Here is a 12,569-nt window from a genome sequence, read left to right as displayed (position 1 = left end):
TTTCTGTTAATTAGCCAAAGCCGGCCCCCGAGACCACAGCCATGCGATTTATGTGTGCACAATGTTTTTCCTTTTTGTTTTGCAAGAGCCTCCTCTTCCCCAGCTAAGTATGTCACGCTGCATCGAGGTTTGCCCTCCGGCGTTTCATTGAAACCGCTTGGCTCCACCTGCTGCAGTCAGATAAATAAGAAAAGGATGCATCGCCCCAGCAGCAGACCTCTCTGAGCATGCCGTTCGCAGACTTATCTGAGCACTGCAGGAGAAGTTTACAGCTGCTCAATCTGACTGATCATTGTGATGCATGCATCCGACAGCATCCAACATGCTTCACCCTGACGCAGACTGAAGAATGGAAGAGTTTCAGCTCTGCTATGACTCTCATTGAAAAGTCATCTCATGAACATTTGACCTCCTAATTGACGATGTTAAGACGGCAGGATAATGAATGTATCCCCCTCTACTCTCGCACCGCTCAGCATGAACGGGATCTAAGAGGATTTCATTTCTGGTGGGGGGTCAATATGTGGGCAGGTCTGGATGAAGAACTCCAGGCTCTTGGGTTTCCTTCTCTTTAATCCTGGTTTGTTTGTGTTTTCCTTACTACCCACACACTTTGAAAACAATGATAGGAGGATGTAGCTGCTTTCTAAGAGCAGCTACGTCTGACACGGTGTCCAAACTGGGTAAACAAACTCTCAACTTTGAAACAACAGTACGGTCTGGGTGTGGCTGGCTGGGTGTGTGTGTGTGTGTGTGTGTGTGTGTGTGCAGATGTCAAAGTTGAAACCTGTAGCTCCACGCCCTCTTCTGTACGCCATCTTAAAGGATGGCATGTCCGACCCCGTTGGTGTCGAGTCCATTCTTCCACCTCACCCCCTCCTCGGCGAGGGCATCCTGGCTTGGCTTTCATCACACCGCCTGTGTCGGTCCTCGTCTGTGTGACATCAGCACTGTCCCCCATCTATCCCGCCTCTCACTTCCTGTCTGTGCTTCCTCCCCTCCTCCAGGCATGGGCAAGAAGGACGACCCCAAGCTGATGCAGGAGTGGTTCAAGCTGGTGCAGGAGAAAAACGCGCTGGTCCGCTACGAGTCGGAGCTCATGATATTGTAAGTACATTTACAGAATGTTCAGAAGCTGAGTGAATCAATACTCTGACTGTGTTCAGCCCTTGAAGCTAAATTCCAGCTGTTAGCTGATGATATTCAACAACAAAATAAAGATCTTTGAATTTCTGACATGTCTTTGAATGCTGCAGTCTGAGAAGTGGGTTTGCTCAACAGTTTGAGGCCTAGGGTTAATTTTCCACCCTTGGATTTCTGCTTGTTGTTCTTAATTTCTTTCTTAGGAGTGTCATTCATCACCTCCAGATATGCAGGAAAACTTTCAGATAGTTGTTAAAAGTTTGGTACTGCTGAGGTAAGATCAGGGATCTGCAACCTTTACTATTGAAGGAGCCATTTTTCTTCATCTCACTTGGAATCATGTTATTCCAGAGCCACAAAATCTACTTTACCTTCCCCCGAAGCCATAGCTGTACGAAATGTTGAACATAGTTAAAACGTATTGATTAATTTTCTAAACAAGAACTCTTTTGAATTTATGAAACTGTAGAATTTGATCACACAGCCTGTACTGATAATGTGACTCTACTCATCATTTTTTATTGTCTGCTGATTTCTTACCATCAAGACAGCACCTTTGCAGTTAAATAAATCCATCCAAACGGAATTAAAATCTGTATTTTCTTCTAGATTTGTATGTTTGTAGATTTAGTTTTCTTACCAGGGCTGTAAACTTGAGGTTAGCCACAGGTGCATGGAAAGTTAGTGGGCTGTTGATGTCATTGGAGGTGAAGTGGCAGGCTTTACTGACAGTTGTGATGGAGATGTAAATGCATAACTTTGTTTAGTGTCAAGGTCAGGTTAGGGTTTGGGTTAGAGTGTGTTAGGTATGGGTGTGAGAAAAAATCAGTGTTTGATATACCATATATCAAGATTTTTTTTGTTTTACAATATCAAAATCTGGATTCTTTCAAAAACTCTTTTTTTTTCCAAATTCAAATCCTTTATTTCAGTCTTTGTAATTTAAACTGGATCAGAAAAAGTTTCCACTTTTCTTCAGCAGGGGGTGAAATGTTTCTCTCTCACTCAGGTAGGAATGGGTACTTTCACATTTGAAACGATGCGGTACCGATACCTGGTACCTGGCAATTTTCTTTATTTTTTTGTGTTTATGTGGTAAAAAATATCCATTTTTTTAAATAATTAAAATACATATTTTTCAACTTAACATAATTATTCTTCAGTATATAACCTTGAAAAGCTGTGTGCATGTCTAGCTTGGAAAATTGCCAACTCTTCCACTCTCTCACAGTCACAAGGATGCATTTAGGTACCTAAACCTGGTACCTTTTGATTCTACATGAACCGGTACCCGGTACTTTTGACAGACTTCGGTCGGTGCCTATAAAAGAACCTAATTCGGTACCCATCCCTACACTCAGGTGATGTCCATTTTATGGGAAAATATGGCTCCTGATATAGTCTGTAGACATTATTATCATCATTTAACTTTTTCACATGGTCTGGTGTTAACAAAGCGAACTAAGAATTGCAAAAAAAAAAGTAAATATTGAAGAATTGCAATTTCAATCGAATCAGCACCCCCAAAAATCATAATGGAATTGAACCTTGAGAATAGCGCACCGTCCCAGCCCTAGTGTAAGGGATGATGTTTTTAGGGTTAGGTTTAGGGATGTGTTATGGCCCTTTTCCACTAGCACGCCTTGGCCCTACTCTACTCGGCCATACTCAATTTGCAGTGTGTTTCCACTGGCCTGGTACCTCCTAAAACAAGCTAGTTTTAGTACCTACTCCGCTCTGGTTCCAAGCGAGCTGAGTCGTTACTAAAAGATGACGTCACTGACTGCCGGCTACTGACTGGTCAGATAATGTCGTCATCGATGAGTCACGAGTGCGTTGCCCAAGACAAGACGGGACTTAAGAGGACGAGAGCCATGTATACTATTGCCTCCAAGTCCTCCATTGTTTGTGATAGTTGTGTCGCGCTCAAAATGAAGTGGACATGGTGTTGACCAGCTGTTTTATAGCAACCCAGCCCCCCCCCCCCCGGTGGTCAAAGAACCGGGCTAGTGGAAAACCATCACAAAACAGTAGAGTAGGGCCAAGGTGTGCTAGTGAAAAGGGCCACAGGGTTAGGGTTATCATGATTTTGTTCAGTGTCAAGGCATCTTTAAAACCCTCTGTAAGAAAAATAAAAAGTCCTCATTTTAAATATATTTATATAAAGCTACAGAAAGCCACTGCAAATGAGTCAAAGAGCCACATGAGGCTCCAGAGCCGCAGGTTGCAGACCCTTGGATTGGAGGGATTTTGGCGGGATTATTTGGGGTTACCTGCATGCCATGAAATTAAAATCCTTCATTTTGGTCTTTGTCCATTAGAGGGCAAAATGTTTTCCTTCAACTATCTAATAACATAACATCAGATCCCTGAATAAATCCTGAAAACTGACTTGTATGTGATTTTTTTTTTCACATGGTCTGGTGTTAAAAAGCTGAACTAAAAATAAAAAATATTGAAGGATTGCAATTTAAATCTAATTAGCTCCCCAAAAACCATAAAAAGATCAAATCAGTAGGATAACATGTTGTCCCAGCTCTGGTTATGACATTGTTATATTTTGCTGGATGAGTCGTCTGTGTCTGTGTGGTAGTCTCTCTTCCATGCAAACACCAGAGAGCCTTTAAAAACTTTCCCCAAATAACTTATTCCAACTTAAATATACATACTCTATATACGCCATTAGACATTGTGAGCACCACAATCACCAGACAAACCCAGATAAACATCTTACTTTTTAATTTTTCAAATCATAGATAAAGGGACAATTGCTTGTGAAGAGTAAAAACTCTGATGTTTTGTCGGAAAGTCTCTTGAAATAAAAAAAACTTAATTGCTTTGTTTTAAGTTTTTCCAGTCTGCTCCTTTCTTGACCCAGAATCCTCTGCTGTCATCTTGAATGTTTGTGAATCTGTAAATCTGACGTGTTGTGTAAGAGGTCGTAGAGCGGTCAGAGGGTTTGAGGAGCAGAACAGTCTATTGTGAAAATGAAACAGAGCAAAATGAAGACAAACACTTAAGATACTGAAATCCAAGCAAGTGTTTATGTCTTATTTTTGGTAAACGATTTCTTTCTAAACTTTAAATGAGTCACATTCATCTGACAAGTCAATAAAAATGTCTTATTTCAAGATGTTAAAAGACAAAAATGAGACCTAAATTGCATTTTGAGAATAAAGAAATCAAGTATAATAACACAAAAAACTCTAAATTGGTTTCTTTTAAATCAAAGGTAGCTGTTAGCTTAGCTTAGCATCTTCTGACATGCATCAGAATTGTTATTATTCCTATTATATCTCTACCAGGTGAAGTGGCTACACACTGATTGAGAAAATATTGATTCTTTATGTTAAATTATTACTGTCAGTCATTTCTATAAAGACTTTTACTGAGTTCAACGTGAATGCCCTGATTGCTGTAGAATGAAATTGCGATTTATCGTTCAATCAGACATGACGAGAGTCTCTTAAGACCTGAGGATCAATATTTTTTGCCTTTGATTATCTGCTGTAGCTGATGAGACATTTCACTCTGAATTGAAAAGAAATCGATGAACAGAAACAGAAAGATGAAGTAGCTTACTGATAACCTGTAAACCTGTAACATCTGTGAGAAACCATCTGATGATGGGATAATGTTTCTGTGTTAAGGAACCTGGCAGATTTCAGTGATAATAGACCAAGGAATAATTCTCCTCAGTTTCATAATTAGAATTTATTCAGCAGAACGACTTAGAAGAAGTTGTTGGCCCTCATGAAGTCTGCGATTATTGTCTAGTGGTTTAATATGTGATCACATTTGTAATAGCTCCTGAGGAATAACTGCTTAAATCTGATGGCTCATTAAATCATCCAGTTTTCTCTCATTATCAGACACAAAAAGAAAGTTGAATAAGCATTTATCTTTTATGGGAGAAACTAATAACTAGAAATTAATCCTGCTTAGATGATAATAAAGATACTGTTGAAAAGTCAATGAATCTAAAGCTTTAATATATCTCAGTGGAGGAAAGTTTGTTCACTGATCTTTAATCATTCGTTCCACAGTGCCAGAGAGCTGGAGCTGGAGGACAGACAGAGTCGTCTGCAGCAGGAACTCAGGGAGCGGATGGCTGTGGAAGGTGAGTGCAGGACTGTTCATCAACAGCGGTGGTCATTGTCACCCAAGGAATCTGGTCTGACTGTGCGGAGAAAAACACAGTCTATGGACTTTATGGGTGTGTGATGGAAAAAATACAACGTAGATATGTGTGTCAGAAGTCTGTGAGACAGGATGTGGAAATGTGGGAGTAAGGACGGCTGCACAGACTTGGGGAGGAGCCGAGGAACAGAGATTTAGGAGTTTGGTTCAACTCATGTTCAAGGACACTGATAACTTTCTATCACAGTATGTGGAGAGCATAAAGGATTGTTCAACTCATTGTTGGAGAAACACTCCTGTGTTTTCCTCCTGATGCCTGTGTGTTTCACATTCTTACCAGAATCAACATCCGTCTTTAGCTCTCCCAGAAGTTTTTCTGTCAATGTCCATAAATCTCTTTACAGTTTAAAACATTAACAAAAGCACATGAACAGACAAATGTGTGAAAATTATGATGAAATGAATAGATATTGAAATTTAACTATTTGAAAAAATAACTAATTTTATAGGAGAAAACTAAAAAGAGACCTGGGCAGTAAAACGATAAAAATATATACCGAAATAACTTTTCCTTGATGGTAATACAATGAGGAAAATACGTATTGAACGCGTCAACTTTTTTCTCATCACATTTATTTCCAAAGCTACAATTTAAACAAAATTTCTACCAGACATTTGTATTCACTCAAATAATCCACACATGAAAAAAAATCATGACATTCAAGTCTATAAATAATGATTATATGGAATTAAGTACGATAACACAGGACAAAAAGTATTGAACACACCATGGAAAGGCTGTATGCTTTGGCAAGGAAATGCACCATACCTCCTGAAATCTGTCAGTGATTGTTACTTGAACTTCCAATTAGTGCAAACCAACATCAGTTGGGCTAGAGCAAATTGATGGTCCCATAAAAAAGGTTGTTTTTTCACCAAGCAGTTAAATACGACACACCTCATGATGGGTAAAGGCAAAGAGCTCTCTGAAGACATTCACAACCTGATTGTTGCTCAGCATCAGAATGGAACTGGTTACAGACTTATATCAAAGCACCTGAATATTCCAGTCAGCACCGTTGAGGCCATTATTCACAAGTGGAAGAAGCACCACCTTACCATCAACAGGCCACGCACAGGATCTCCTTGAAGATTTCTGACCAGGGAGTCAGAAAGATATTCAGAAGAGTACTCAACGAGCCAAGACCACCCTGAAAGTGCTCCAGAAAGTCTTGGAGGCAGCAGGTACAATTGTTACAGAGAAAACCATAGGCAATGCACTCCACTGCCATGGCCTCTATGGACGCTTAGCTCGCAAGACTCCATTCCTCAAGAAAAGGCATGTTGAAGCTGGTTTAAAGTTTGCTAAACAGCATCTTGACAAGCCTGTAGAATACTGGGAGAATGTTGTCTGGTCAGATGAGACCAAAACTGAACTTTTCAGCTGTCATACTACAAACCATGTTTGGAGGAGAAATGGCTCTGCACATCACCCAAAAAAACACTACACCAACAGTGAAGTTTGGAGGTGGAAGCATCATGGCATGGGGTTGTTGCTCATCTCATGGTGTTGGCAAACTTCACATAATTGACGGAGCAATGAATGGAGCCATGTATGGGGAAATTCTTGATATGAATCTGCTGCCATCCACCAGGATGATGAAGATGAGACGTGGCTGGACCTTCCAGCAGGACAACGATCCAAAGCACACGGCAAAGTTCACTCTCAAATGGTTTCAAAAAAAGAAACTCAATCTGTTAGAACGGCCTAGTCAATCACCTGACTTAAATCCAAATGAACATTTGTGGAAAGAACTAAAGAAAAGGGTTCACCAGAGGGCACCAAAGAATATTCCAGATTTAAAGACAATCTGTGCAGAGGAATGGGCCAAAATCACACCTGAGCAGTGTGGGCCATTAGTTCAAACATACAAGAAGCATCTGGAAGCTGTCATTGCAAACAAAGGCCTCTCCACCAAGTATTAGATGAGTCTCAGTTAGCATATTCAATACTTTTTTTTTCTCTGTTATTGTACTCCATTCCACATAATCATTATTTATGGACCTGAACGTTGTGATTTCTTTTCATGTGTGGATTTTTTGAGTTAATACCAGTGTCTGGTAGAAATTTTGTTTGAATTGCATCTTTGGAAATAACTGTGATGAGAAAAAAGTTGACGTGTTCAATACTTATTTTCCCCACTGTATTACCATTATAATTGTTGTTATCATAACTATTTATGCAATCCCTTTAACAATTTGTCTGTAAAAGTTACTGTCTTGTCTTGTCAGTTAAAAAAAGATGCAAGGATTTGAATGAATATAGAAAACAATTCAGTAAGTTTGAAAAAAAAAAAAAGTCCAGGATGTAATATAACAGATATTTGGGGCCACAAATGTTGTTTGCAGGTCAAACTAGTGTGAATATGAAAAACAATCCTGATAAAAATTAGAGATGCACGATATTGGATTTTTACCGATATCCGATATGCTGATATATCGAAACCCCTTTTGGCCGATACCGATATCGATAATCACAAGTTTGTTTGTTTTTTTTGACTGTAAAGAAAGCTAAGTCTATCCTGTACTGGAATTTATATGTTACTCTTATTGTGACGGTCTTATTTGTTTAAGAAACACACATAAAACAAGACAAAAAACATTTGATTTTACCATAAATAAGAAATGTATTATTTTTTTCAAACTCAAGACATTCAGTATTGAAATACAAAAAAATAATTTCTTTAGATCACATGAACTTTAAACGTACAATGTATTTTTAAACATAACCAAGTTGCATTTGATTATTTTAGAGCTACTGTAACAACCTGGTGACAGACACAGAGCTCTGCAGTGCAAATAAATGAAGAGCTACATTTTATTTAAGGAGCTTATTTTTCAGATGGAAAATAATAATAATATCAGCTGTGCCTATCGGCAGAAATTTTCATATCTGCCGATACCGATAAACATTTTTAAGCTTTTATCAGCCGATACCGATATTGTGACGATAATATTGTGCATCCCTAATAAAAACCCTTGCTCTAACTCCTGCTCCCCTTTGCCTCGTAGACAACCTGAAGACAGAAAAGGAGCTGGCTCAGGAGAAGCAGATCCTGAACGAGATGTTGGAGGTTGTGGAGCAGCGGGACGCTCTCGTCGCCCTCCTGGAGGAGCAGAGACTTCGGGAGAAGGAGGAGGACAAGGACCTGGAGGCTGTGATGCTTTCCAAAGGCTTCAGCCTCAACTGGGCTTAAGTAGAGGGACACATCTGCTTTGAAAGCCCTGGGAAAAAAAACTGACTCATGGTCATGTTAGATCTGAGAGATCTGCTGAACACCTGCAGCAGTGAATGTGTAAAGACCCCCCTACCACACACACACACACAAACAAACACACACTGACACTGTACGACACACTACAACAGTCTTCAACGTTTACATATCCTCTGCTCCAAGGCAGCCCCAGTTAATCACTTTGCAGTTTTCTTGCTCTTTGTCTCCGAGGACGGAGGTGCGAGTACATTCACAGCTTTATCATCCCAGCCTCTCAAAGGAGGAGGCGAGGGGCTCTGGGAGAATGTTAAGAGACATGTTTCATTCTCGATTGTCTAAAGGGAAGAATGCAGTTCAGTCCTGCTGATGTAAAGGAATTGTAAAGAGTTGTGTTTTTGTGTATAGTTGTGTAGAAAAAGTCACATATTCAGCAGACGAAGGTTGTCCCACTCTTCTGCTAAGGACTGCTACAGAGGTGTGAAGTCTCCGCTCTTGGTCTCAGACTCAGACAACAGGAAGAAGAACACCCTCTGCTGAAGCTGCCTTCCTATCTGACAAACTGACTTCTGCAGCCGCATCAACAGCAAAGACAAGTCTCCGTTCATCTCCCTCACAGTGTTTAGTGAGTCAACGCTAAGAATACGTTAAAGATGGCCATGGTTTTTATGTATTTATTACTTTTTTGTTTGCTTTTAACCGGTTTTCGTTTTGCATTCACAGGAGAGTGCCCAGAATCTCATTGTCTTGCACTTGTGCATGTTTCCCGTGCACACACAAGCCTCTGTGTGTCAGGAATGAAGGCTGCTGGCAAAAAGAAAAGCTTAACCTTGAATTTTATGGCTACAATCTCTCAAACGCCGACATTATAGTATATGAACACTTGAGTATTTCACATGCCTGGATAATGAGGGGGCTCTCCTTGACATGCCATTCATTGTATATCACACAGTTTACAAAGATTTGTCCAGATCCAGTTTTTATTTGTTGACAGTGGTGAGCAGTAGCATTGTGAACTGCCTCTTTGAATCCAGGTGGAGTTTATCGATATCTAAACCGATTTCACTGTTTCATTGGGAGATCAGCGTCGCTCACATGACACATCTGTGCACGTCTGTTGGTAGAGGTGCTGCAGGATCAGAGGGGAACCCGCACACTACACCACACTTCTATCACGAAACACAGTGTTAACACTTTACCCTTCAACAAGATGCCTTTTTCGTTTCCAGTCTCTTTTTTTAAGTTCTTTTTCAGAGCTGAGTTGTTTTTTGGTTTTCATATCTTTGCATCCCACTGGAACCTGAGATTTTTACTTCTCTTCTTTTTTTTAAATACTTCCACACAGCAGCTCCCAGACAAACTACAGATGCATTGAAATGAGGAGCTCAGCGGATGCTCAAACGAGATCCTTTATCACACGAGGGGTCGAATCAAACAGCCTCCTCGTGGTCACTGTTTCCCAGCACAGACGCCAGAGGATCGATTTATGACTTGGTATGAGCTGTGAATAAAAACGAGTTGTGTAACTTTAAGGGTTGTTGTTTTAGTTGGTGTGAGATAAGTTTGACATGATTGTATTGATATTTATTAACATGTGTGCAAACTGTATTATATGTAAAGAAAATGAATCCTAATTTTTAAACTGTTCTGTTGACACATGACATGTAATGTAAATGCTTCATGTAGCTGAAATGCATAGGGGTGTTGGATGTCAATGCTGAAAACGGCAATAAAACAATGCAGTTGTTCTTTTGTATCTCGTATTTTTTTAATAACTTTAAGGTCATTCAAGCAGATTCTGCTCTGTCTTTACCATCAGCAGCCCACACAGTGTATTTTGAGAAGGTAAATGTTTGATGCAGATATTGGGTTGAGTCATTATCAAACAAAAAACACTCAAAGCTGAAATCTTACTTCAAAGACACTCTCTTATTGAGACGTTCTTGTTTTCTGACTGAACTGATTAAAACAGCAGAGGTCAGGAGGCAGGGAGCTCTGCATGGTGGGTGATGCAGACTGCAGCTGTATGTGAGTCACTGGTACCCTGATCTAGAATGGTCCTGAAGAATTGCTGGTACCAAGACCTTCTACTGACAGCAGGGACATTCTGGGGTCATGGGCTCACAGTTAAAACACCTGCACCACCTGAAATTTCTCCTGTGCTTGCCTGCAACAGCTAAAATATAAGTGGTTGTATAACTTTTGCAGTAAAAAAAAAAATGTCCTATTACACTTAATATGAGCCAGATCCACCTGACAAGCCCAGAAAAATATCTTATTTAAAGATATTAAAAGTGAAAAATGAACTGACTTTAGAGAGTTTTAAAAAAAAAGTCTGCCAATGGGATAATAAAAACAAACCTGTCAAGTTCTGGCTGTAAGACTTCACACTGGGGAACAATTTTGAATAAAAAATTCTCATGAGTTAGATTTTCATGCTGATTAAAACTAAAATTGGCACGCTGATTCCAAAATTGCTGTTATTTTTTTTTCTAGCACGTCAAGTTTTTTTCTCCATAGCCATCTGGATAAGCAGAATTCCTCTGATTAGCTGTAGTAAGACTAAGGATGGGCACGAATTAGATGGTTTTACAACCAAATTCCATCTGTGGTACCAAACACTGATTCATGTAAAATCAATTGGTACCATGTTTAGGTACCAAAACACATCCTTGTTACTGTGAGGGAGTTGAAGAGTAGGTGATTTTCCTCGCTGGACATGAACACAGCATTACAAGGTTTTATATCCAAGAATAAATATGTTAAATTGAAAAAAAAAAAGAGATTTTATTAGTGAACAAATGAATATTTATTACCACATAAACACATAGAGAAGTACCAAAAATTGGTACCATTGAGTACCAGTACTGATTGCCAGGTACCGGGCATTGGTACTGTATTGTTTTCAATGAGAAAGGTACCCATTCCTAAGTAAGACTCACCAGCTGTTAACAACTGAACTCATCTGCAGTCACAGTTAAGACAACGCAGTGCGAAATGTTTGCAGCTCCCAATAGGTCAGTATTATCAATATTTATTATATCAATATTTGCAAACAGAAAGTTCTATTGTTGTTATCTGCTTTTAACCTTAACACTTGGTTTGTCTGCCTTCTGCAACTCAATACAAAGGTTTGCCTTTGATTTGTCAATGGATCTGTACACTTTATTTTACAGCACACCAAAAAATTAACTGGATTTGGTTAAGGTCTGGACTTTAGGGACCTAGCCCCTCATTTTCACTGTTCCTCTTTACAAGAAATTAACCTAAATCTCCTTATGATGGCTCTGTTCCACAGCAAGTAGAGAATATAGAAAGGTATAATTAATTTGTAGATATTTCATTAATTTAATTTGTTTTCATTGATATTATATTGGTCAATTCAACAAAACAACTGAAACCTTTTTAATGTGCAAGGTGGTGTAATTACATTGGCCACCATTTGAGTTTGAATTTGTGTGTATTTGGGAAAAACCTTAACCATTGTTACACTGTGTGTGTGTGTGTGTGTGTGTGTGTGTGTGTATATATATATATATATATATATATATATATATATATATATATATATATATATATATATATATATATATATATATATACATATATACATATATACACACACACAAACTGTTCTTCATATCTCTCGTCCCCCAAAAAACAAAATTCCAATAGAATAAACTGAATTTTATTCATGGATTAATTTTTTTTGTTTGTTTCCTTACAGTTTTGAATATATATTTATATTTTTAAAATAATGTGTTTGTGCATCAAAATCAGTTAAGATCAGTAGAATATTTTTTTCTCAATGTATAAAAATTGAAATGCGTATTTTTTCCTTGTAAAATATATAAAATTAGTTCCATAGACTACACGACATTTCATGCGGGATCGCAACTTGAAAACATTTCTAACTACTAAAGTCTTCAGAAACAGTGGATTAGTCCTTTAACTTTCTTTTTAAATCGGTTTGAGGACTAATAATCAGTATATTAATTCAACTACCATCCCAGA

General features: G+C 38.8%; 1 protein-coding gene across 16 annotated transcripts in view; it reads left to right on the top strand.

Annotated features, from left to right (window-relative positions):
* mical3a (microtubule associated monooxygenase, calponin and LIM domain containing 3a) overlaps nucleotides 1–10,308 on the top strand; it is a 193,901-nt gene extending 183,593 nt beyond the window's left edge. For all 16 annotated transcript variants that reach the window (XM_074677102.1, XM_074677101.1, XM_074677098.1 and 13 more), the window contains 3 exons: nucleotides 1,008–1,107; nucleotides 5,190–5,263; nucleotides 8,356–10,308. In XM_074677102.1, the coding sequence (XP_074533203.1) occupies nucleotides 1,008–1,107; nucleotides 5,190–5,263; nucleotides 8,356–8,540 (359 nt within the window). In that variant the 3' untranslated portion in view covers nucleotides 8,541–10,308. The remainder of the gene's footprint in view (nucleotides 1–1,007; nucleotides 1,108–5,189; nucleotides 5,264–8,355) is intronic.
* The last annotated feature ends 2,261 nt before the right edge of the window (nucleotides 10,309–12,569 follow it).

The sequence above is a fragment of the Halichoeres trimaculatus genome, unplaced genomic scaffold, assembly GCF_033239565.1.
Source record: "Halichoeres trimaculatus isolate MK-OKI-2021-1 unplaced genomic scaffold, fHalTri1.1 fHalTri1_scaffold_10, whole genome shotgun sequence".
NCBI classification, from domain to species: Eukaryota; Metazoa; Chordata; class Actinopteri; order Labriformes; family Labridae; genus Halichoeres; species Halichoeres trimaculatus.
This window is presented reverse-complemented; position numbering and strand designations above follow the sequence as displayed.